At 52.0% G+C, this 25,788-nt stretch overlaps 7 protein-coding genes across 7 annotated transcripts; 3 read left to right on the top strand and 4 right to left on the bottom strand.

Annotated features, from left to right (window-relative positions):
• Window positions 1–309: 309 nt before the first annotated feature.
• Window positions 310–509, bottom strand: NEUTE1DRAFT_118109 (uncharacterized protein; the record flags this gene model as incomplete). The annotated part of the gene is made up of 1 exon (XM_009855920.1): window positions 310–509. A coding segment is annotated over one exon (156 nt), but the record flags the coding sequence as incomplete, so codon positions are not given.
• Window positions 510–1,686: 1,177 nt separating this feature from the next.
• Window positions 1,687–4,410, top strand: NEUTE1DRAFT_103704 (uncharacterized protein; the record flags this gene model as incomplete). Its single annotated transcript, XM_009855919.1, has 8 exons — window positions 1,687–1,700; window positions 2,034–2,169; window positions 2,224–2,299; window positions 2,520–2,571; window positions 2,664–3,699; window positions 3,785–3,841; window positions 3,963–4,187; window positions 4,252–4,410. 8 exons carry the CDS (start codon window positions 1,687–1,689, stop codon window positions 4,408–4,410), a joined length of 1,755 nt encoding a protein of 584 aa, XP_009854221.1.
• Window positions 4,411–4,538: 128 nt separating this feature from the next.
• On the bottom strand, window positions 4,539–5,876 carry NEUTE1DRAFT_87426 (uncharacterized protein; the record flags this gene model as incomplete). The annotated part of the gene is made up of 1 exon (XM_009855918.1): window positions 4,539–5,876. The coding sequence occupies one exon, from the start codon at window positions 5,874–5,876 to the stop codon at window positions 4,689–4,691; it is 1,188 nt and encodes a 395-aa protein (XP_009854220.1).
• Window positions 5,877–6,457: 581 nt separating this feature from the next.
• On the top strand, window positions 6,458–8,907 carry NEUTE1DRAFT_68739 (uncharacterized protein; the record flags this gene model as incomplete). Its single annotated transcript, XM_009855917.1, has 3 exons — window positions 6,458–6,623; window positions 6,858–7,802; window positions 7,866–8,907. The coding sequence occupies 3 exons, from the start codon at window positions 6,527–6,529 to the stop codon at window positions 8,522–8,524; spliced, it is 1,701 nt and encodes a 566-aa protein (XP_009854219.1).
• A 2,338-nt stretch (window positions 8,908–11,245) lies between these two features.
• NEUTE1DRAFT_148627 (phosphatidylinositol 3-kinase tor2) lies at window positions 11,246–19,408 on the top strand (the record flags this gene model as incomplete). Its single annotated transcript, XM_009855916.1, has 5 exons — window positions 11,246–12,788; window positions 12,941–13,830; window positions 14,032–15,270; window positions 15,329–18,574; window positions 18,634–19,408. The coding sequence occupies 5 exons, from the start codon at window positions 11,246–11,248 to the stop codon at window positions 19,123–19,125; spliced, it is 7,410 nt and encodes a 2,469-aa protein (XP_009854218.1).
• A 138-nt stretch (window positions 19,409–19,546) lies between these two features.
• On the bottom strand, window positions 19,547–20,810 carry NEUTE1DRAFT_148626 (uncharacterized protein; the record flags this gene model as incomplete). Its single annotated transcript, XM_009855915.1, has 4 exons — window positions 19,547–20,005; window positions 20,081–20,312; window positions 20,400–20,516; window positions 20,611–20,810. 4 exons carry the CDS (start codon window positions 20,808–20,810, stop codon window positions 19,547–19,549), a joined length of 1,008 nt encoding a protein of 335 aa, XP_009854217.1.
• A 2,008-nt stretch (window positions 20,811–22,818) lies between these two features.
• NEUTE1DRAFT_103697 (uncharacterized protein) lies at window positions 22,819–24,173 on the bottom strand (the record flags this gene model as incomplete). Its single annotated transcript, XM_009855914.1, has 3 exons — window positions 22,819–22,847; window positions 22,886–23,836; window positions 23,891–24,173. 3 exons carry the CDS (start codon window positions 24,171–24,173, stop codon window positions 22,819–22,821), a joined length of 1,263 nt encoding a protein of 420 aa, XP_009854216.1.
• Window positions 24,174–25,788: the final 1,615 nt, after the last annotated feature.

Below are 25,788 nucleotides of genomic sequence, written 5' to 3'. Positions count from 1 at the left end.
AAAGACAGAAATATTTGCCAGTGCTCTGGCTGACGGGAAACAAAGTGAGCGCGGACACGGTCAGGTTGGTTGCGCCAACAACGAAGGCGGGCGGCAATTTGGCGGTTCTCATCCCAACTTCACCTCCGACTCTGCTTGGCATGTCGCGTACCTGGATATCAACATGTGGTTAGCGATATGGGTCCAATGGTTGTAAAACCTTTGGCTCCCTTCCGCCCATCCATTTGATCACACCAGCCTCTGAAGTCAACCTAGTAAATGCTGTCCATCGATCTCCAGTAATTCTTCATGTGGGCTACATCCAGCCCTTCCTTCACGACAGCCGCCCGTGATTGGGGCCCATGATGATTCGGACATAGGTCCCAGCACTTGGACTTGACGTTCTGGGTGGATGACTTGTATGGCGAGGAGCACAACGAAAGAAGTATCCTTGGCCTTCCATATGGATTCCCATTTGTTACAAGCATTTACAGATTTCAGACGAGCAATCTTAAGCTCCTTCACCTCTTTCTACTCTTTGTTCTAGCATCTTCCTAGCATTCTTCAAGTGATTTGGCTGGTGTCTTGGAAATCCATGTCTCCACGTCTGAGAGGCTTTGAAGTTGAAGTGTCTTTGGAGGACTAGGTACCTCTACTGACATTCCAATTCATCACGTGAAACGCCATGTTAGTGCTTTCGACGCTTGCATGATGTGAAATCCGATGTCCTTTTCTCACTTAACTCGGCGATTGTGCTTAGAAATTCCCTCCTGCACTGGCATACATGCTGAGAAAGCCCGAGGCTTAGCCGACTGTCTGACAGACCCCCCCACGTCCCAAAACCGATACAACGGGGGTCCAAACTCGGATGTAATGATGGGAAGAGTTGTCAGAACATTCAAGCGTTCCTACATGCACACCAATCGCGGGACCCCCTATCACAAGCTTGTCAAAGACGAACCCATGGACTGCCGACAAGTATCGTATGCCTGCGATTCCTTGAATCTGCACCTTCAGCGCTTTAGTCATGGAAACTTGGCCAGCAATACTTGGAGGTTGTTGGGTAACTTGGTTGCCTGCCTTTTATTTCCACCCGGTTTCTTCCCTCTTCCAGGCCTGATTTCTAATTCGGCTAGCTGCGTACTGTTCTCCAGCTGTTCTTGGTCTTTCACTGCTTTTCCATGGATGTTGTTCTTAGACGTACATATTCCCATCTTTGTAAGTTCGCTGCATTCTCTTCTTGGTTCTCCTGCAGTTCCAAGATGGATAGATCTCCTGCCAGGCAGAACCTCAGATATCTAAGCATGTATCTAGTTGTTTCCCCTAAACATTGGTTAGTATAGCCGTATGTTGCCGTGTATTGACCTAATGTCACTGGTTTGTCTGTTACGTTTCTCTTTACCGCATCCCAAGTTCGAAATCCCAGCTCTATTCCCTGTGGCCTTGCTGAAATTAGACACTCATCACGCCCCCTTGTTATATTTTCACCCTACGCCCCAAGGGGGACGGCATTGGTATTGCTCATGCATTGCCAAGAACTTCCTGACCAGGAATTAGGCATATTGCCATGTCCCCACAACGTATTTCTAAAACTTCCTTGCTCTTACATAAAGAATTACAGCGGCACCAACAGCTTCACTACATAGGTACCTACTTACCACATTGCTTCACGCATCCTGCCTCCAACATGCCGGGCATTTGGTGGCTATGTTTATGCCTGGGTAAGGTGCGGTGAGGGAGGCTGCAAGTGGTATTTGGGAGTCAGTCAACCGGTTTAGAGACGCCGTCCGTTCGGGGTACGAACAGACTTATTTCCCGACATGGACTTATTGACATTCCCCTGATTTATTACCTCGACGGCACCCTCAGAGACTTCCCTAACCACCATCACAATTTCGAGCAGCCACTTCTCTCAAAGAGCAGTGACGGCTGTTGGCTCTCCTTCTACAAGTTGACCTAGCTGGTTGAGAGCCTGGTTCACAGGCCTCTGCATCTTCAACCATGTTTTTCAGGGTCTCAATTATCGGCTTCCTCCAAGCACTGAAGGTCTTTAGTGCTGCCACTGCGTCTTCCTTGGTGCAGAGAGACTCATCATGCAATACTCCAGACAATCGGGCGTGCTGGACAGATGGTTTCAACATCACGACTGACTGGGAGAAGGAGGTGCCATACACCGGCCGTACCGTTCATGTAAGACACACAACTTCACGAAAATGAAACTTGACTCCGACTAACAGATGTCAGTATACGCTTGTCCTTGAGCAGTATGACATAATTGGCCCGGATGGTGTTCCCAAGCATGACGCGATGCTGTTTAATGGTGAGCGCCAGAAAGAAACGTAGATCCAAAGTGTCAAAGCATAATTAATCTTTCTCTAGGCTCCTTCCCTGGTGAGTTCTGACCTTGATTATTTCGATGGCGCACTACTGACTACTTCTACTAATTTTTCCATGCAGGTCCAACCATTACTGCAGGTGTGTTATCCTGGCATGCCCAATTCTCAAAATGTTTTCAAGATCTAAAGCTAATTAGAACACAGATTGGGGTGACTATGTCAACGTCACTATTATCAACAAGCTTCTGTACAATGGGTACGTTTCCAGCGTTTTCGAAAAACAGAAAACTAAGCCTTTCACGAATTGGCAGTAGGAATACCTCAAGGATCTGTACTAATGGGGCATAGTACATCCATTCACTGGCATGGCCTACAAATGGAAGACAACAACATCAATGATGGCGTTGGTGGTGTCACTGAGTGCCCGATCCCACCGAACGCAACGAAATCCTACATGTTTTTGGCCGAACAGTACGGAACTACTTGGTACCACTCTCACTACTCATCACAATACGGCAACGGTGTTCTCGGCGCTATAGTATTTAATGGACCGGCAAGTGCCAACTATGATGTTGACTTGGGCACCTTTCCCATCAATGATTGGTACTACGAGTCAGCAGACCAGATCTTGGCCCAAGTACAAGCCCCTGGAGAACATGGAGGACCGACCATTCCGCCCCCTGCCGACAACATTCTCTTCAATGGTACCAATGTCAACCCGGCTAATATCACCATGGGAGAGTACGCGAGGGTGGTATTAACTCCTGGGCTGAAGTACAGGCTTCGGTTGTTTAACCCCAGCGTGAATTATGCGTACACATTCTCTATCGTAGGACACAACTTCACCGTCATAGCCACCGATCTCGTGCCTGTCAACACCACCGACCCAAGCACGACGGTCTCAAGCCTGTTCATCGCCGTAGGGCAGCGATTCGATATCATAATCCAGGGAAAGTCTGAAGAAGAGATTGCTAGTGACCCCGGTAACGGCAACTACTGGATTAACGCTACCCAACCCATCAGTGGATATTGTGGGAATTTCTATGGAAAGCCTGCAGCCATCTTGAGCTACGACTACCCGGACGCAACGGACGAACTTCCGATTGTTGATGGACCGGTACCAGAAGATCTACGCTGCGAGGATACCACCGACTTTCGGCCCGTTGTGGTCCGCGACGTTCCCCCGAGCGAGTTCAGTATCTCTCCATATAACACGCTCCCGGTTCATCTCATGCGCGACATAAAACAAAGCATAGTTTTCTGGACTATCGATAACGTCGCCATCAACGTCAGTTGGGAGCAGCCTTTGCTGGAATACATCCGAGAAGACAGCACCTCGTGGCTTTATAGTGAGAATGTGCTGGAAATTCCTCCCGAGAGCGAGGTGGGTCGCCCCCCCCTTTCCCCCCCCCCCTACTCTTTCAAAGCTATGATATATGAATATTATCAGAATGCTAACCTAGGTCTAGTGGAGCTTTTGGCTCATTGAGAACGAATCCAAGATTCCTCATCCTATGCACTTACACGTAAGTAGACCCATCCCCCCTTACGATCCAAGCATCTGGGCCCCAGGAGACCTGCTCTTCTCACCATACCATTTACACAAGCTTGTGTATGCTTACACACGACTGTGCAAAACACCTGCAGGGTCATGACTTTGTCATCGTCGGCAGGTCCCCAGCACCCGACGGCCCAAGCCCGTCCGACGCCATGATGCCGGTCAGGCATTTCGACCCTGTCCTTGATACTTTCTCTCTGAACTTCACGAACCCGGCACGGCGTGATGTCACTATGTTGCCCGGTAACGGCTGGCTGATTGTGGCCTTCCAAAACAACAACCCGGGTGCTTGGTTATTCCATTGCCACATTGCCGTAAGCAACTTGTCCACTCCCTCCTCCCCAAGTCACCTTGCTAACATGAATGTAAAATGAAAAGTGGCATGTCAGTATGGGCTTGAGCGTGCAATTCCTCGAAAGGAAGAACGAAATCAAGGAAAAGATGGATCTGAACTTGCTCGTAGACAACTGCAACGCCTGGCAAAGCTACATTGATACCAATCCTCCTTATCAGCCAAAGAACGATTCCGGTGTTTAAGGTAGTTAAAGGAGTCGTAGCCTTACTTATCCTACTCCAGATGGCTTGGTAGAGTAAGGAGCTTGGCAGGTGGAAAGTTGGCTAGACACAATAGGATGTAGTTGACGCGCAAGGGTAAAAAACCGGACAGGATATGAAGCCAGAGACGCAACCGTTCTTTGGTCGGGTATTTCTTTGGCTGCCATTCACTGGCAATGAAAACTGGGTATATAATAATACTCCGTGGTACGAGAAATATACGCTCCCTCTGCCTCTCAAACGGAACCTCCCTCAAAGCTTCAAGCTTTCTTGACCTCCGCCTGGAACTTGACTACCCAATCCGAGAACTCGTCCTTCTCGCCATCCCATGGCTTGATCAGCAGCTCAGCCACAGCAAAGCAATCGAAGAAGCACTGATCCATCAACTTGTCGATCTCCACAGGATCCAACTCGTAAAACGCCAAAGCCAGACTACCGAACCTCTCAGGGATCTTCTTTAGCAGAACCATGATCTCGTCCAACCGTGTCGGGAGATCCGAACCCTCCGCCGGCGCAGTCTGGGGTAGGCTCTTGAGCCTGCGCTTCGCAACGGCCTGGTACAACAGCGTCACCAGCCTCAACCGGCGCAAACAGCTCTCCAGCCGCTCGCGGATCTTGTCCGGGTCGTCGCGCGGGATGTAACTCGACGAGTTCATCAGATCGTCAAGCATAGCTTGTGTATCCGCAATCTTTGTCGCCTCCAGTGACTGTGTAACCTCCTTCACCGCCTCGTCTTCTTCGTCTTCGTCGTCCTCCTCTTCATCTTCTTCCTCATCCTCATCCTCATCATCACTCCCCGTCTCCTCCCCCCACTCCTTCAACTCCTCCATCACATCCTTGACCGTATCCCTCAAATCCTCCGTCTTCTTTACCAAGTTTCCCCCAAATCCCCTCTTCGCGAACGCAACCAACTCATCACACGCCGCCCACAGCGTTCCCGTGTTGGCTATGCTTCCCCTCCCACCCTTTGCCGGCCCATCCTTCAACGCCTTCCCATCTCCCGGTATCTTCCCCACCAACGCCCTCGTCTCCCTCAACACCCTCGAAATCCGGTACACCAGATCCTGGCTGATTGTCTTTGTCCATTGCGAAGCAACACAGATTTGCGCGGCGCTGGCGAGTCCCGGAAGCGGGCCGGAGGTCAATTGGCGGAGGATGGAGATGATTGCTGAGGGCGTGAAGGGCTCGTTGATGATGAGCAGCGAAAGCTTGGTGGCGTGCGCGCGGAGGAGGGTGGCGGAGTCGGAGGCGAGGGAGAGGGGGTTGATTTCGGGGTGGGGGTTGGAGGGCTCTTCTGTGGAAGAGGGGGCAGATGTGCGCTGGTTTTCGGCGGTGATGTTGGCGACGACGGTTTCGAGGCGGGTGATGAGGTCGAGGGTGGAGGTGATTAGGTTGTTGAGGGCGTCGAGGCCCGTGGGGTTGGTGGTGGTGGGGGTGGAGGAGGACATTGTGATTATTTTCTGTATTCGCAGTATCAAGTAGGATGAGGGTCGGCTGGGATTGTGCAGCAAGTTTTGCGCCTTTGCTGTTGCCGTCGTCGTCGTCGTCGTCGTCGTCGTCGTCAATGTCCCGTCGCTGACGGTTGATGATGCTATTCGCGAAATCGCGGGGCAGCTTTGGGACTTTTTTTCTACGCTCGGTGGGGTCGTCGAAACCTTGGACGTTCTGTGTGGGGCACTTTTGGCGCGGCTTGGCAGCAACCCAGTGGGGGAGGGTTTACCGCGCGTCGTCTCAAGGTTTCGGCAGCGCGCTTAACATTTGCTGCCCGGCAGAACTTGCACGTGACAAAAGGTACACCCAAGCGGACAGCTGGCAAAGCGCCGGCAGGAGTGCAAGTTGTCCTGAAAGGTACCCGACCACGTTCCCCGCCCCTGGGCACTCAGTTGCACTAACAATTACGGGATACCCCCACTGGGCGGACAGCTATCCGTCGAGCTACAGGGGCACCTAGCATGTCAACGATCTGGTGAAGCTGTACAACTGGCAATTGTCTTCGCGATTGTTCAACTTTGGATGGTTTGATTGTTTCCTTTTCTTTCCTTCTTTCTCTCGTTCTTCTTACCAGCTGGACAGACAGTAGAGTGGTATATACACAACAATGAGACGGACTACTGCTTTGGTGCTGTTGAGCACCATTGCTCCCACTGGCACTGTCGCTGCTACTGAGAGTGTCCCCAGAGGAGTTGGGCCAGAATGTAAGTGGAAGCTTCCAATGTTGTTTCACGCACCTTGATGGTTTGTCCGAGATTTTGGTGTTGGGCTGCGATGTTCACGAGTTGGCGTGGTACCACCATTTTAACTAAGAGAACTCTCTTTACCTATTCATTCTTCCAATGCTTCCTCCATCGATTAAGTATACCAATGGTCCAAGCACATTACCCTACGTCTCGAACCCGATAGCTAACCACCCCCAACCACCTCCTAAACAGTCGCAAAGTTCTACGCCAACAAGGAAACCTTCACCTGCATCAGCAACCCCTCGATCGTCCTCAAGTCCTCCCAAGTCAACGACAACTCCTGCGACTGCCCCGACGGCTCCGACGAGCCGGGAACCTCAGCATGCTCACACCTGGACCCTCTCTCGCCCGAGCAGCCTCTGCCCGGTTCCGTGACGGGCACCACCAACACCACGCGCGCCCTGCCCGGCTTCTGGTGTGAGAACAAGGGCCACATCGGCGCCTACATCCCCTTCATGTACGTCAACGACGGCGTGTGCGACCATGAACTCTGTTGCGACGGTACCGACGAGGCCCTCCATGTCGGCGGCACCAAGTGTGAGAACCGCTGCGCGTCTATTGGGAAGGAGTACCGCCGCCTCCAGGAGGAGCGTCGGCAGAGCAAGGAGCGGTCGGCCAAGCAGAGACGGACTCTCGTCAAAGAAGCGAGCGAGCTGCGTCAGCGCGTGGAGAGCAAGGTTGCTAGTTTGAAGGAGGAGATTGCCAACTTGGAGGTGCAGAAGGCGGAGTTGCAGAAAAAGTACGGTGAGGTTGAGCGGGCTGAGAGAGGCAAGGTGGTCAAGGCGCCGGGCGAGGGCGGTAAGCTGGGTGTTTTGGTTGGACTGGCCAAGAAGCGCGTTGATGAGCTGAGGGATACCCTTGATAAGGTGCTGGATCAGCGCGACGACTTGCAAGATCGCGTCAATCAGCTGGAGGACATCTTGAGCAAGCTCAAGGAGGAGTATAACCCCAACTTCAACGACGAGGGTGTCAAGGCTGCTATTCAGGGCTACGAGAACTATGCTGCCGGCAAGTCTACTGAGAAGAAGTCGGAGGTTGTTGATGCCGATGTTTTGGAGGTCCTCAAGGAGGATGGCCCCGATTCGGGCATCAACTGGGCTGAGTTCCAGGAGGAAGAGAGCAGCGATGCCGATATCGGTATGTACCTTGCTCCTTCAACCCATTCCATTTTCACAGTCGGTGACTAACAAGAAACCCTAGTCTATAACCTAGAAGCCTACCTCCCGCCCTCCGTCCGCTCCTTCATCCACTCCAAGATCTCCTCTCTCAAAGTCTGGCTGATTGAGAACGGCGTCCTTGCCGACAACCCAACCACCGGCGGCCCTACGGAATCCAAGCTGGTCAAGGCCGCGCGCGACGCGCTCGAGGCCGCCCGCGCCGAGCATACCACCAAGACGTCGCAGCTCGCCGACGAGGAGCGCGACCTGGCCAAGGACTACGGGCCCGACGACATCTTCCGCGCACTCAAGGGCCAGTGCGTCAGCGCCGACGTGGGCGAGTACGAGTACGAGCTATGCTGGTTCGATCGCACGACCCAAAAGAGCAAGAAGGGCCATGGCAACACCAACATGGGTAACTTTGAGCGGATCACTACCGAAATTGCCGATGAGGAGGATCGCGTGGATGGAAAGGGCCTGGGTAAGGGGCCGAGAATGGTGTTGAGGTTTGAGAATGGTCAAGGGTGCTGGAACGGGCCGCAAAGACGGACAGATGTGTGGCTGGCGTGTGCTGAGAAGGATGAGCTGTGGAGGGTTAGTGAGAGCGAGAAGTGTGTTTACAGGATGGAGGTGGGCACGCCGGCTGCTTGTGGGGATGTGGGAGAGCCGGGGGTTGGAACCAAGGGTCATGATGAGCTTTGAGGAGGATACGGAGGGGGAGTTGGGTAACAGGATCGTTGGCAATGTTGTACGGTTGGTGAAAATTTGGGTTATTTGTTGTCTATATGTGTGTGTTGGTCTGTATGTAGGTCGTTTTGGGTCAAGCAAGCCTGCGAGGTGCTTTATGAAGAATCATACAAGATCGATTGGTATCTTTAGACTGTGGCGAGAAACAAGAAAATAGTAAAGGCTGATCAGGGCTTACTACAAACATCCTGTCATCGAAGTCCAGCAGCTGCTAGTTTACGTCGCTTCATGGCTTCATCCTGGTCCGCTAATACCCTAGCCGTGAGCGCAGCCGTCGCGGCGTTGTTGATGCCACTCACCCGGCTAGATATACTCTCACCAGCACTCTTCTTGGCCTTCTTGGTCTCCTTCTCCTTGTCAGCGTCACCGTTGGCCTCATCAGCCGTGCGCTTGTTCTTTTTCTTCTCCTTGCTGGCGCTTTTGTCCTTTTTCAGACTGTGCGTCAGGCCTTTCGTCTTGAGATCCTCCATCCGCTTCGATAACCGTTGAATATCCGCCTTATCGGTCGGCAGAATTGGAATAACGTCCTCTGACTTGAACGGTTCGCTGCACTCTGGGCACACCTCCTCTGTAATCATCTGTATCGCCATCTCCGCAAAGACGTGGCCGCAAGGGACCAGATAGACGGATTTTGTAGATGGTCCCAGCTCTTTGAGCGTAACGGGACACGCAAAGATTTCCTTTTCTTTTTTGTTGCCACCCCCGGGCGGCGTGTACCGCTTGAACTTGAGCTTGACCACGTCGCGAAGGGATTTGATACCGGTGGAGGCGAAGCTTAGCTCGGTCGCGAAGATGGCTGTTGGCGTTGCTGTCGACTCACCGTTGCCCACGCTACTGTTATTGGTGCTGGTATCAACAAGCGCGGGAGGTGTTGCGTCTTGTTTGTTTTCGGAGGAGTCATCGTTACTACCGGGCATCAGCCCCTTGAGGATGGATTCGTAATTGTAGAGACGGCCGCGCCAGTCGGACACGACGGTTTCGAGATCAATGGGCTCGGACGAGATGGGATCGTGGGTCCAGGCGTGGTTGAGCGATTCGAAGGCGGTGGCTTTAAGCTCGCTTATTGTCGGGTTGCGCGCTGCTTCTTTGACGAGCTCGCGTCGCTTGGGGATGGAGCCTCCGTCATTACCCATGATGGTGGTGGTGGTGTGTAGGGGGCTGAGGGGGTAGTCGTTGCTGTGATCTTGGTTGATGGTATACACTCCGTCAAGTAATGTAATTCGATGAAGAGAGTTGGGCCGGAGACGGAGTGGCGTCGTTGTGTAAGATAGGTTGACGGAATGGACAGAGCAAGTTGCGGCAGAGATAAGATAAGAAATAAAGAAGGGGAAGAGGTTGGTTGGTTCCTCCACTGTAAATTTAAAGTTCACGGCAGGGGGCACCGAGCTTCCATCCGCAGCGGGATGAAGCGCGTCAAAGCGTGCCCCTGTGCCAATAGCAGTCGTCCACTGTAACCTGTAATTGAAGCTTGCAGATGCGTGCCTTCCACTGGCTTCCAGTTGTGAAATTCCCGTTGCGAGCCGTTGTCCCAGGTGCCCGACTTTGAAGCCAAAGCCTCATGAGACGAGGCTGCAGGGGCGACAGGATCCATGCCCGCCAGCCAGGTTTAGTAGCTCCACCGTATTTCCAATTCCATCCACTGCCCTGAGCCCCCGCCGGCGACGGGGAACAACGTCGTCGACAAATTAACCAACGAACATCGGCTGCTTGGCACATTTTACGGCCCGCCGTGTTTCATCGCCGTTGTTGTTGATGATTTGGGGATACACAACTGGAATTCCGTTCTATTCATCCTTCGAGAAGCAGATTACTGTAGCGGACGCACACCCAACGCCCGCGCAAACATCGATCCCGCGGCTCGAGACCTTTCCGTCCCCCGGCCCCGGCTACCTATCCAGCCAGGGCATCCACACGGACCCTCCCCCTCCTCTCCCTTCTCCCAATATCCATTGTGGTCCTTCATCCAGTGGAACCCCTCCTTCTCGGGCTGGCTGTCGTCCACTCTCAAACTTCAACCCGACCGTTTCGTTTTCCCTCATCGCCAAAACCACTTCAACGGCGACCCAACAGTCAAGGACCAGGGTCTCCCCAAGTTCCACCCTGTACCTTGACAGCCGGCGGTCTATCGGTCCATTCCCGACCTTCTCTCAACGACTAGTCTAAACTACTTTCCACTTCAGCTTGAAGGCCGCGATAGCTCCAAGCTTCTACGATACCCAGAACCACCCGCCTTACTTTTAATTTGGGCGCGCGTGGTCACAAGTTATAACGGATTTGTATTCTATCTTCGGCCTATTCACTTCGTCTTGCTGACGGTCATTACGACTCACGAGCGTGTTACGTTGCTGGACACTACCGCACGCCCATTTGCCCGTTCCGTCCAAACTATTTCAATCGCATTTGACCCGAACATCACCTGCTCCCACATCGATCAACCTCAAACCAACCACTACCACCGACCTTGCGATTGCGCTCAGCCCACAACCCGCGACACTCTTGACGACTGCGACAAGAAGGCGCAGCTGTTACACGCGCGCCCTTCGCCTCGGCCGGTCAACCGGCTCTTGAAGCACGTTGCCCCCCGCCTACTATGGGCCAGCGACGACAGGCCTAGTTGCAGACGAGGCTGTCCGACATCTGAAAGAGATCAAGACATTATAGTCGGACAACACCAAGATGTCGCTCACAAAGGAGCAAGCAGCGGCAACGCTGGAAACATACATTCGCGATGTGAGGAATCGCACCTCTAGCGACGACGCGCGGAAGCGCGCTGCTCGGCAGATCAGAGATTTGGTCAACGTTGCGAAGCAAGGCAAGTCCACAAATCCTGAGTTTCACCTCAGATTCCTGTCAGATATTGGAACACATGCTAACATACAACGCTGCATAGAAATGGGCGCGGAGCAGTTTACGGCCTTTTTCAACACAGTCAACCAAAGGACCATGGCGCTTATACAAGGGACCGACACGTGTGACCGGATGGGCGGTGTTTACATCCTCGACGCTTTAGTCGACTTCGATGGTATCGACCTAGCCCTCAAGTACAGTCGCTTCGAGCAGCATATTGGCTACATCCTCCGCAGCAAAGATGTAACACCAATGCAGCCCGCCGCGGTCGTCTTGGGAAAGCTCTGCAAACCCGGTGGCTCTCTGATCTCAGAGCTTGTTGATGCCGAGGTCAAGCTTGCTCTGGAGTGGCTCCAGTCAGAGCGAGTTGAGGAAAGGCGATATGCCGCCGTCCTCATTCTACGCGAGCTGGCACGCAATGCACCCACTCTCATGTACCCGTACGTGAACTTCGTCTTTGAGCAGTCCTGGATCGGCCTTCGAGATCAGCGATTGTTGATCCGAGCCACTTCTGCCGAGACAGTCAGTGCCTGCTTCAAGATTATTAGGGAACGTGATCAGGCCATGAAGCAGGAGTGGATGGACAAGATGTTCCATGAAGCCGTCAGGGGACTCAAGACCAACACTGTCGAGTCAGTCCATGCTTCTCTCTTGGTTCTCAAGGAGCTGCTAGAGCAGGGTGGCATGTACATGCAAACCCACTACGGCGAGGCATGCGACATCGTCTTCCGTCACAAGGACGCCAAGGACCCGGCTATTCGCAAGACGGTGGTCCTCCTCATCCCGGACTTGGCCAACTACGCACCGAACGACTTTGCATCAACATATCTGCACAAGTTTATGATTCATCTTTCTCATATGCTTAAGAAGGAAAAGGAAAGGAACGATGCGTTTCTCGCTATCGGTAACGTTGCCAACTCAGTCAAGAGCGCCATCGCTCCCTATCTCGATGACGTCCTCATATATGTCCGGGACGGCCTAAGTATACAGTCACGGAAGCGAGGTTCGGTCGACCCCGTCTTCGATTGTATTAGCCGTTTGGCCGTGGCCGTAGGTCAGACCTTGAGCAAATATATGGAAGCGCTCCTGGATCCAATCTTCGCCTGCGAGCTCACCCCGAAACTAACCCAGGCTTTGGTTGACATGGCCTTCTACATTCCCCCAGTCAAGGCTACCATCCAGGAACGGTTGCTCGATATGCTCAGCAAGGTATTGTGCGGAGAACCATTCCGACCGCTAGGAGCACCGCATCCCAACACACTCACTTCGATCCCGGCCATCCCAAAAGATCCCAAGGATCCATCAGTGCAGGAGCGAGGAAAGGCCGAGGTCAAATTGGCTTTAAACACCCTCGGCAGTTTTGATTTTTCAGGTACGTTACTTTTCAGTTCCCTAAGAAGCCGGACTGGCCAAAGAAATTCCAATCTCGGTTCGATGCTGCCAGTCACGAAGAAGGCCAGTCATCGGGATGTTGGCCGGCCTACACTGATACCCCATTGGAGCGCGAACTGACCGTAGCTGCAGGACATGTCTTGAACGAGTTCGTCCGCGACGTTGCGATCAAATACGTTGAAGATGACGATCCGGAGATCCGTGAGGCAGCTGCTCTCACTTGCTGTCAGCTTTACGTGCGCGACCCCATTGTCAACCAGACAAGTTACCATGCTCTTCAGGTGGTCGCAGATGTTATTGAAAAGCTCTTGACAGTCGGCGTCTCGGATCCGGATCCCGGCATTAGACGCACTGTTCTGGCCGCCCTCGACGAGCGCTTCGATCAGCACCTAGCCAAGGCTGAGAATATCCGGACCTTGTTTTTCGCCCTTCACGACGAACAATTCGCCATCAGAGAGGTTGCGGTTTCGATCATCGGGCGTTTGGCTCGTTACAACCCGGCCTACGTCATTCCACAGTTGCGTAAGACCATTATTCAGATGCTAACGGAACTGGAATACACGGATGTGGCCAGGAGTAAAGAGGAGAGTTCCAAGTTGCTGAGTCTGCTTACGCAGCATGCCCAGGATTTGGTCAAGCCCTACGTGAACTCCATAACCGAGGTTCTCTTACCAAAAGCGCGTGATCCCACGCCTTCTGTGGCTGCAACGGTCCTTCAGGCGATCGGCGAGTTGTGCACGGTCGGCGGTGAATCCATGCTTGCTTACAAGGATACGTTGATGCCCATTATCATTGACGCCCTACAGGATCAGAGTGCTCCTATCAAGCGGGAAGCTGCTCTCCACACACTCGGTCAACTTGCTAGCAACGCTGGCTATGTCATCAAACCCTATCTCGAATATCCCCAACTTCTGGAGATTCTCCAGTCAATCATCCGCGGAGAGCCCCAACACGGCACATTGCGACAGGAGACCATCAAACTTATGGGCATTCTAGGCGCTCTGGACCCTTACAAACATCAGGTATAGGATACCCTGAGGTCAATTCCAGACGAAATCCAGCACCTTCGGCATTTGACCGATCACCTGCATGAAATGCTCCGGGCTAGTCCTGCAAAGGACAGTGTGGCCAGCCAAGTGGCCAATGTCGCGAGTGCGAGGAGCGGAAACCCCTCAGACAAGACCCCTGATTGCCTCAAAAACGCGTTGACTAACTTGATGCAGGTCGAAGAAAGGACTGATGACAACAAGCGGAACAATGAAGCCGCCCAACTGACTGATGTCTCTCTGATGATGGGTGGCCTAACACCATCTAATGAAGACTACTATCCGACCGTGGTGATCAACGCACTGCTTCAGATCTTGAAGGATCAGTCTTTAGTCCAGTGGCACGGAAACGTTGTCGATGCCATCATGAGCATTTTCATCACTCTGGGACTGAAGTGTGTACAGTTCCTTGATCGTGTGGTCCCCGCCTTCATATCAGTCATTCGTGCATCGAGTAACGCCCGGCTTGAGTTCTACTTCAATCACTTGAGCAGGCTGGTCAGTATCGTTCGCCAACACATCCGAGTTTATCTCAAGGACATCATCGATGTTCTTCAGGAGTACTGGCACACAACTCTAGCGCTTCAGAGCACTATCCTGGGGCTGATAGAGTCAATCTCGCGGTCTCTTGAGGGCGAGTTCAAGATTTACCTCGCCAAGTTACTCCCACTCATGCTGGGCGTGCTCGAGAAGGATGTTAGCACGAAGCGGCAACCTAGCGAGAAAGTGTTCCACGCGTTCCTGGTATTTGGCTCAAGCGCCGAAGAGTACATGCATCTGATAATCCCAGTTATTGTACGTCTCTTCGACAGTCACAGCCAGCCATTGTTCCTTCGGAAATCGGCTATCGAGACGATCGGCAAGCTTTCGAGCATGGTGAACTTGAACGACTACGCGTCAAAGATCATCCATCCTCTGACTCGTGTGTTGGCTAGTGGCGAGCCGAGTCTTCGGGTAGCGGCTTTGGACACACTTTGCGCCCTTATGCTGCAACTAGGACGCGACTACTTGCATTTCGAGCACACGGTCGACAAGGCGATCTCCATGTATGCCATCCAGCACTCGAATTATGAGAAGGCTATCGAGAAGCTCAAGAAGGGCGAGGCCCTCCCACAAAATCTTGCTCCTCGGTTTGAAGACATCTCCATGGAGGGCTTTGCTGCCGAAAACAACCCACCCAAGAAGTTGACCCTGAATCCGGTGCATCTCAAGCAAGTGTGGGAAACAAAGGGCAAGTCCACCAAGGACGATTGGCATGAGTGGTTCAGGAAGTTTAGCACAACTCTTCTTACCGAGTCACCGAACCATTCCTTGCGTGCTTGTGCCAGCTTGGCCAGCAACTACCAGCCTCTTGCGCGTGAGCTCTTCAACTCGGCCTTCGTATCCTGCTGGAGCGAGCTTTATGAACAGTTCCAGGTATGTCAGCGCAGTACTTATAATGATTTGAGCCGGATACTAACAGCTTGTTAAACAGGAGGACTTGATCACCAATATTGAGAATACGATCAAATCGGAGAACGTGCCACCGGATCTCCTTGGCCAGCTTCTCAACCTTGCCGAATTTATGGAGCACGATGATAAGGCGCTGCCTATTGACATAAGAGTATTGGGACGTGAGGCCGCACGTTGCCACGCATACGCAAAGGCTCTTCACTATAAAGAGCTTGAGTTTTTGCAGGACCACAATAGTGGTGCAGTGGAGGCTTTGATTGTCATCAACAACCAGCTTCAGCAATCCGATGCTGCCATCGGTATTCTTCGTAAAGTAAAGACCTACAGGGAGGGTATTCAGTTGCGCGAGAGTTGGTTCGAGAAGCTCGAGCGTTGGGACGAGGCCCTCAACTTCTACTGCCAACGCGAGCGCGAAATTCCCGAAGACCAGCCTGTTCCCGTCGACATTGTGATGGGCAAGATGCGTTGTTATCATGCTCTTGGCGAATGGGATTCCCTAGCTACGCTTGCTGGAAAGACCTGGGCCAATTCGGCACCTGAGATTCAGCGACGCATTGCTCCATTAGCCACAACCGCTGCCTGGGGTCTCGGCAAATGGGACTCGATGGACAGCTACCTTCAGTCAATGAAGCGCTTCTCCCCAGACAGAGCCTTCTTCGGTGCGATTCTGGCCCTTCACCGCAATCAATTCAGGGAGGCTATGGCATGCATCGAGCAAGCTCGCGAAGGACTGGATACCGAGCTTAGTGCGCTTGTTAGCGAGTCTTACAACCGGGCTTATCAGGTTGTAGTACGTGTCCAGATGCTCGCGGAGCTGGAAGAGCTCATTGTCTACAAGCAATGCGACGGAGAGAAGCAGGCTACCATGCGCAGAACCTGGGAGACTCGTCTCAAGGGCTGCCAGCGCAATGTCGAGGTATGGCAACGCATGCTGCGTTTGAGATCGCTTGTCATGACTCCGCAGGAGAACATGCATATGTGGACCAAGTTTGCCAACCTTTGTCGCAAGTCGGGCCGCATGGGACTCGCCGAAAAGTCACTCAAGCAGCTTATTGGAACCGACTCGCCGTTGGACTCTGTCATTCCTTACTGGCATGATCGCCATCCGGGCCCGGTCGGCAACAGAATCGCGTCTCCGATCTTGTATGCGGTTCTGAAGTTCCAGTGGGAGATTGGACAGTCACCAGGATTCCGCAATTCGGAGCACAGGGTTGCCGAGAAGACGCTGTACTGCTTGCAGAGGTTCACGCAGGAGACTGCGCACCGCGTTGAGACCTCGCGTATGCACATGGCTGCCCATGCACAGAACGGCATGGAGGTGCAAAACCAGCCAGGGTTTGCTGAGTTTAATGAAGAGATGTTGAATCCACAGGCGCAGAAACACTGGCTTGAGCAGACTGTCTTGCTTGCCAAGTGCTATCTACGCCAGGGTGAGTGGATGGTCTCGCTGAACAAGGACGACTGGCAGCAAAGATACCGCGCCGAAGTCCTTGACTGCTACTACAAGGCTACCCACTACAACAACAAGTGGTATAAGGCTTGGCACGCATGGGCTCTGGCCAACTTCGAAGTCGTCCAGTACCTGACAGGAAACCGTGAGGTTGATGTGCGCAACAATGGGGAGCAGAATTACATCATTCAGTACGTGGTGCCTGCTGTTCGTGGATTCTTTGAATCCATCGCGCTGTCCTCTGGCAGCTCTTTGCAGGACACTTTGCGCCTCTTGGCCTTGTGGCTCACCCACGGTGGCCACATTGATGTCCATAACGCCGTCACTGAAGGATTTACGCGTGTCAGTGTTGATACCTGGCTTGAGGTCATACCCCAGTTGATCGCCAGAATCAACCAGCCTCACAAGAGGGTGCAGCAGTCAGTCCATGGGTTATTGGCCGACGTTGGTCGTGCTCACCCTCAGGCGTTGGTGTATCCGTTGACAGTCGCAAGAAAGTCCTGGCACAACACGCGTAGGGTACGGTCGGCCAACCAAATTCTTGAAAGTATGCGTCAACACAGTCTCCGGCTTGTTGAGCAAGCGGAAATTGTCAGTGGTGAGCTCATTCGCGTCGCAGTGCTATGGCACGAGTTGTGGCACGAGGCCCTCGAGGAAGCTTCGCGCTTGTACTTTGGCGACCACAACATTGAGGGCATGTTTGCCACTCTCGAGCCGCTTCACGAGTTGCTGGAGGCTGGCCCGCAAACCCTTAGAGAAATCTCTTTCGCCCAGACCTTTGGCCGTGATTTAAGCGAAGCGCGGGATTGGTGCCGTCAGTATCAAGAGACACAAGACTCCAATGACCTTAACCAGGCATGGGACCTTTACTACACGGTGTTCCGTCGCATCACCCGTCAACTTCCGCAGATGACCTCCCTCGAGTTGGCTTACTGCTCGCCTAATTTGCTAAACGCCAAGGATCTCGAACTTGCTGTGCCCGGAACGTACCGCAGTGGCCAGGAGGTTGTTAGGATCATGTCTTTTGACGCCACCTTCAGCGTGATCAGCTCCAAGCAGCGGCCTCGCAAGCTCGATATCGTTGGCAGCGATGGCAAGACATACACTTTCCTTCTCAAGGGACACGAAGATATCCGCCAAGATGAGCGTGTCATGCAGCTGTTCGGTCTTTGCAATACTTTGTTGGCCAATGACTCGGAATGCTTCAAACGACACCTCAACATACAGCGATACCCGGCTATTCCTCTTTCACAGAACTCTGGTCTTCTCGGCTGGGTCCCCAACAGTGACACTGTCCATCAGTTGATTCGGGAGTACAGAGATTCCAGAAAAATTCTCCTCAACATTGAGCATCGTATCATGTTGCAGATGGCTCCCGACTACGACAACCTTACGCTTATGCAAAAGGTTGAGGTCTTTGGATATGCTCTTGATAATACCACTGGCCAGGATCTGTACCGTGTCCTGTGGTTGAAGAGCAAGTCTTCTGAGGCCTGGCTGGATAGGAGAACAAACTACACACGTTCTCTTGGTGTCATGTCGATGGTCGGCTACATCCTCGGCTTGGGCGATCGCCATCCTAGCAACTTGATGCTTGACCGTATTACGGGCAAGATCATCCACATTGATTTCGGTGACTGCTTCGAAGTAGCCATGAAGCGCGAGAAGTATCCTGAGCGGGTGCCGTTCAGACTGACTCGCATGCTCACATATGCTATGGAAGTTAGTAACATAGAGGGTAGTTTCCGTACCACCTGTGAGCATGTGATGAGGGTGTTGCGCGAGAACAAGGAGAGTGTCATGGCTGTCCTTGAAGCTGTATGTATCCTTTGCTATGTTCCTTTTTTAACGAGATTGCTAACTGATGCGCAAAATAGTTTATTCACGATCCTTTGCTCAACTGGCGCTTGACCAACCCCACCAGCCCGCCCGGTCCCAACTTCAACGCCGAGCGAGAGGTCGCTATGCCTGGTGGCCCTGGTCCGCGCGCCCGCAGGCCATCTATCCTTGACGCTCCCGTGGCACCTACCGAGTTCCTTGCCGCGCAGGCTGCTCCTGGAGCGGATGGGCATGGAATGGGGATGTCCGCTAACCCCGGACGCTCCCGTGCCCGCACCAATTCGTCTGCCATCTATCCGACTGGCAGCAGCATGGTTAATGGCCATGGAAACAACCAGCAAGAGCAACAGGAGGTTCAGAACGCGCGCGCCCTCGAGGTTTTGGACCGTGTGCAGCAGAAGCTCACTGGTCGCGACTTCAAGCCTCATGAGGAGCTCAACGTTACTGATCAGGTTAACAAGCTGATCATTGAGGCCACCAAGCTTGAGAACTTGTGCCAGCACTACATAGGATGGTGCAGTTTCTGGTAAACATGCTTTAGGGAGATGAAAACAGGACGTTGGGATATGGTTCATCGAAAGCTTTGGTGGCTGGTGGTCTCAGACTTGCTATAACTTTACTATAACTTGCTATAAAGGTGAAACAGGGGGATTAGAATACTGGTTGAAATGGTGCTATAGGTGAACTGGGGCGGTTTTTGATGGGAACAAGCGAGATCATCAAGTTGGCGTTGGGGAAGTGGTTACATAGGCACTTTTGCGATGTTTTGTCTGGGTAGATGTTCATTTTATGTTTTTAATAGAGCGCGTATACAAAAGCCGGCTGTTTGCCTGCGGTGAAACACGAAGTGATCTCGACCTGTCTCAATGCTTCCTGAAGCAACTTTGTTCATCCTCATCTCCGGCAACTAGGGTCATATTAAACAAGATATTGGCCGATGCACACCTCGTCTCAAAGAATAGGGAGCATGAAGCCCACCATTCCTACAACCGCAGTTAGAACGAGCCCGACCGATACCGACAGCACACCAGCTCCTCCCGGCTGCGTAACATCTCCCGTCGAAAGTCCCGTGGACTGCGCAGCCCGCGTCGAAGACAAAGTACTTGACGTCGTGGAGCTCATTGGCGTGCTAGACGGTGTAGTCCCATCATCGACGCTGAGACTTGGATGAAGCGGCATCGTCGCTCCCGGGTGGCCATCGCCGCTAGCAGAATCCTCTGTCTGCACTGGTGGCGCGGCGACGGAAGAAGAAGAAGACGATGTCACCGCCGGTGCCTGCGTCCGAGTTGTCGTCGTGGGCGCGGGATTGGAACCACCGCCACCGTCACCTCCGCCAGAGCCGCTGCCTCCTGAACTGCTGCAGGTCCTACCGTTTCTGCAGCAGCCGGTTGCTGTGCAGTAGAAGCCGGACTGGATGATTTATTCTCGTCAGTTGCTTCCTATACGAAAAGGCAATCGACTGGCATGTCAAAAGGGTCAAATCACATCGCAATACCACCCTTCGCCGGTAGCGCAGCAGACACTTCCCAGCGGCATGCACCAGCCGACATCACAGTTTTCCTTTCCGGCGGCACTGCAGGTGTTGGAACCGCTACCGCCCCCGCCTCCGCTACCTCCACCACCTGAACCAACAGCGCAAGTTCCGTGGTCAGTACAAACTTCGCCGGCGTCACAATAGCCATGGTCGGGACAGCAGACGGCGCCCGCGGGCATACAACTGTAAAGAGAGAGAACAAAGAGTCAGCACGAGGATTGACTTGAACTGATCGCGAAAGGACCTGGAAAACGGCAACTAGTTTCTTACCCATCACCACAAAGTACCTTTCCAGCATCACACCCACCACCAGGCGAACAGGTCTTGCCAATCGGACAACAGGTATCCCTTACGGTGCAGTATTCGCCTGGGTCGCAGTATCCTTTTCTAGAATATGGTCAAGAACCGTCAGCCCATCATCGTCCACAAAGCAGCACCTTTTGGTTTTCTGCCGCAAGAGTTGGATGGATCGATCACATACCCAGAGCAGCAAGTACTAGCCAACGGCATACACCCGATTCCACATGTCGTCTCGCCTATACCACAACCCGCCGCATTGCTACCGGTACCAATGGCAACGAGACCTTGGTTTGGTTTGGGCGAGGTACCAGGCACGGTGGGAAGCCGTTCGTAGGCGAGTCCGCCTAGGAGGGCGCGGGCGGCTAGAGTTTGCATGCGCATCTTGCCTTGGGCTTGATTGTCGTTTTTCGGTTACGAGAACAAGGAGACGGGAGTGAGTGAAGTCGCTTTGGAGCTGAGCTCACGCCTGGGCGAAGGGTTGGTTGGTTGGTCGAGAAGTCTGAAGCTGGGAGTAAGAACACCAGACTTATAACCTCGACCAGGAAAGGTGTAACCCAACCGCAAGTCTGGACGCGATGAACTATTTATACCTTCTTTTCCATCTCTCCATCACCCCAACCATCACACCGTGTCCAGCCGTCCATCCATCCACTCATGGCTTTCGGTGACTCCGCGAAACTTGTACGTCAACTAGGGCCGTCCACGCCATCCACGCCATCAAGTATTCAAGCCCGCATCACTTGACCAAACAAAGTGTCGACCACTGCACAGTTCTGCACCTAGCACCACACCAATCAAGGCTTGCCATGGGCCCGTACCACTTCAAGGGAACAAGATCAACGGTCCCCAAGCCTTGATAACCAGGGGACTCCTAGCTCAACTCTGTGCAGTGCAGTCCATACGCAGTATAGTCTAACACAATGCAGATCATCTCTAAACAATGGGTAGGTAGTTTCAAATTGGTCTCTATGAATCTTTTGCATTTACTGAACTACATTACTAGTGTAGTCCCCTGCCTAGGGTAGGTAGCAAAGAGCTACTTACTTACCTAGCAATCCATCACTTTTTTTTTGTTTCTTTTCCAGCCATCCAAGCCACACTTATTTTATGCCCCAGCTTCACCATGCCCTAACATCACATCACAACACAAAAGCTTTCATTCACTTACATAGGTACATTAAACATCAGGGTTCCAAGGGAAATTACAGGACCAGGTACCTACCTACACTAATAAGGCTGGAGCAAGCACCGACATGTCACATGTTGTCAAATCAAAGAAAAGCAAGCAGTACGGTACCTCTATGTACCCCGTCAATCAACTTTCCCCCCCTGTAGTGGCGTTCAAGAAACCTTTTCCTCAACTTGGGAAGGGGGGCTCTCCTCCTCCTCCTCCTCCTCCTCCTCCAAATATATGCGAGGACTGTATCTGGGGAAAGAGGATGGAAGCTAGGAATAGGGGTCTTAAGGGTGTGACACTAAGGTCTAAGGGTCCATTACAGTGCATGCCAAGACCTGTTGCTTACTCGTGAATCGGAGCAATTTCGTGCCGTGGGCTTTTTCAGCCTTAAAGCTTAATTGGGGTTTAGGCTAATGAAGATCTTTTTTGAAGAAACTGTTTGAGGAAGCTGAGGTTGCCGCCATGACCAAGATCTGGGAACATAGGGGTGGTGTAACGACGGGTGCCGGGTCGATTTGTGGTCGGGCGTAATGGTGCCTGATTTCAGAATAGAACGTTGACGAGAGGACGGCAGGAATTGGTTGGGAAGGATATATGCAGGAGGATCAGGTGTGATTGGTAGGCTGTGGCTTGCAAGTTATTGTCTTGTCTACAGGCAACGATGGACATTTTCTCTCACTTCGAGAATGGTTGTGATGGGAAATGAATGCGATGACTCCTATAGGTAATGTTTACGCTACTTGGTACCCAATGTTACCCAAAGGATTCTAACCTTATTTCTTGAAACTTCACAAACGCTAACGCATGCCTGAATGCTCCAGTGAGAACATGAATCCAACTTTCTTCTGCCCTCGTTGTGCATTATGCCGCCATTTTCCCCCGTTGAAGAGTTTTCTTTCACTTTTTGTAAACCATCGCAAACACCCCATCAGCACCGATTCCATGAATCATTCGCTTTCTTCCTTAACCAATTGACCATATAATCACCTCGAAAGTGCAGAGCTGTGATTTTCCTTTTCCCTTCGCTGATGATATCAAGACTTTCCCAACACCGAACACATGCGTTTTGCCGTTCATCTCCGCCTCCCTGCAGCAGAAAAACCTCGTTTTGAGAGTGCTAGTATTCCCGTGAAGGAGTTTTAGCGACTACTACCTGCCACCTTTGCTGCCCTGGTTTCCCCTTTATTCTTCAGGATAGCTTAAAATCTACCGTTACTGGAGCTTTTCCGAATTCTTCTCTCCTGTTTCCCTTCTTGTTGGGCGGCATTAAAGTCTTGACGTCCTCTTTTCTGGTTTTCGGGCCTTCCCATTCTCTTAGATCCCTCGAAAACTCCGTTAGTCGAGAATCCGAACTGGAAGTCCGCAGAGGTGGGAACTGATGTCGGCCCTTGTTGGTGCTCTTTAAGCCCTGAGTGCTGTTCAAAGCTGTTCCCTATTCCGTTTAGTTCGGGGGGAATGGGTACCGACTGGCAAAAGTTCATCAAGTGTTCATGAAACTGCTGGGGCAACTCCATTGGGAGGTGCAGGACTTGGGGTTGCAGGACTTGGGGCTGATGGGCTTGGAATTGCTGGGCTTGGAGTTGCTGAGCTTGCATATGAAATTGTTGAGCTTGGAGTTGCTGAGCTTGGAGTTGCTGAACTCGGCGTTTCCGAGCTTGGAGTTGCTGAGCTTGGAATTGCTGAACTGGCGCTCCTTGGACTTGAGGTTGCTGTACCAACTTGGAAATTCTATCATTCAACTGCTGGCAAATTCCTAACAACCCCTGAACCTCCAACTTCAATTCAATTATTTCCTGCGCCTGTTTTTGACAGTCCGATTCCAGCTTTCGGCGTCGTTCTTTTTCCTGCGCTAGTTCACTCTCTACTGTCACTGCAGCAGGCGATTTTCCTTGATTGAGAGACTCCTCCATCTGTTTTTTCAGGTCTTCGAATAGGACTTCGAAATACCTTCTGTTGTCTTGTAGTTGTTTGAGCAGAGATTGGTAGTGGGTGGTCGAGTGCAAATGGAGACCTCCAATCGCTTCTTGAATACATATGTTGTCGTCCTTCAGCTCTTGCCATTGGGCTTGGTCAATTTTCATGCCGGATCCCTCAGCCTTGTTGTTGTCATTTCGAACTTGATTACCCTCAACAGATGCTTTGGTATCCGCGGTACACGCTCGATCAAAGTCGGTGGATGACATAAGTTGCCCCTGCTCTTGAGCTCCCTGTTGTGTCGCCTGTGGCTCAACTGCGTGAGGTCAGTCTCTGATTACGAAATAGATAAGAGTTGAAGGGCGATTACCTCTGGACTGGCTTTGGAAAAACTCGCTGGATGGGGTAGGCTGCTGAATCAAACCTTCATCTACCAATCCAAAGTCCCTCATCCAGTCCATATTCTCTGACTTGGATGGCTGAAAATGGTCCGTGTCATTGTCAACAAGGGGGCCCATCTCGATCGAAGAGGTATGCGAGGTAACAGGCGCCATTGTCGAGTTTTCTCCATTAGGTGGCCGAGACTGCCCCATCCGATTGTTGGTATGAGGTCCCATGTTGTTGGGAAAGATATGTGACTTGGAAGGCACCATGACTATGATTAGATAGGCACTTTCGTGATATGAGTAAGCGAGTATGATTAGCAAGAGATATTGGAGACAATACAAGAAGTAATGTGACTGATGGTCCTGGTTTTGAGAGAGTCAAGTAATGGTGTGAAGGGGGGCAAAGCAAAAAGAAAAGATTTTGGGGAGATGGTGTTTAAACGGTGGCTTTTCTTGTTTGCAAGTGTAGAGATACTGTAGCTGGAGATGGAGCAGGAGGCACTGTTTCCTTTAGAGCAAAGGGGGAGCAATGGAAGCTCTGTTGGAACGCCGAGCTTCAATTCCTGGCGAGGCGGCTTCCTCGTTCCTTGCTCTTTCCTTGCATGCTGCTCGTTCTCCTGCCAATTGCATAGGTACATCTCAGCTGCACCCCAACCATCTGCGGGTTCTGCCATGAAAAAGCAGCAACATCCGGAAGTCTTGAAGCATAAGAGAACATAGAAAAGACCAGTCACAATACCAAGTCCAAATCGAGCATACAACTTGCTCAATCCTTCATTCCGCCACTCACATTACTGACTTGCTGGGATGTGCCAGTGCGCGAGCATGGAAACAGAAACCACTCACCATTTAGAAAGACCACCACCACCCCAAATCTTGGAACCTCCTAATTTGTATTCCGCTGTACCAAGACCACCCTGACCATTAGCAACTGAACGTACTTTCAGACCATACATAATTACCTCCATCCTACTCTATCTACCTCACCGCCACGATCATAACATCCACTTACAAATCATGCGTAATCCATCGAGCAAGCACCGCAGTGATCATCAGTCCAGGAATAGTCACCAACACAAACCAAGGTAGGTACGCACCTGAATGTCCTAAACTTAGGTCAGTTCTCAAGCAATCCCTCCTAGGTAGACACCTCCTTCTCCAAAACTGTCACCAACCCAGCCTGCACCATCTCCGCCACCTGCACTACCTAGGTCCCGCTCACCATACAACGAACCTGCTTGACCACCCAATCCCCCTACCGTATAGACTCGAGCCGTTGATACCTAGTTAGGTTCCCTGGAAATCAGGCATAATCTGTAAGCAAACTGCCCGAATATGTGCATTTCATGCTCACCAAAATACCTAAGTGGGGGAGTCGTGTGGCTACCCTGCCCGAAGCACTGTAAATCCAATATTTCTAATGCCCTCCTGCCTTTTCCCACCTACCTTTCTTTTCAAAGGTGTTGGATGATGATGACATCCAGAACCACCCATTCCCATGCAAATTCTGGTGGACATGAATGTTGCAGTATGCTTAGTGATTATGCCTGATTTCCAAGAAACCTAAAGGTAAATATCAACGGTTCGAGTCCATACCTCTACGGTACACATATGGGAACTGCAAACTTGACAATACGGCGTACTTCAGTTAGGTCATGCTGCCCCCTCTATCCTCACCATTCCCTCCGCCTGCTGTTTCTACTACTGCTCAACTACTCATTTTTCAGATGTTCTTATGGTCCCTGAGGGAGGCGAGTAAAAAAATAGAAGAAACGAGTCTCATATCCCCCGTTCCGTTGTACAAATTGGTGCAAACGGTGTTAATAATGCAATCGGTGGTTTTGCTAGAGGGGGTAGTCCCGGGGGCAAATTGGAGGACCAG

Source organism: Neurospora tetrasperma (assembly GCF_000213175.1).
Source record: "Neurospora tetrasperma FGSC 2508 unplaced genomic scaffold NEUTE1scaffold_6, whole genome shotgun sequence".
NCBI classification, from domain to species: domain Eukaryota; kingdom Fungi; phylum Ascomycota; class Sordariomycetes; order Sordariales; family Sordariaceae; genus Neurospora; species Neurospora tetrasperma.
The sequence above is the reverse complement of the archived record's forward strand: the minus strand, read 5'-3'. Positions and strand labels throughout refer to the sequence as shown.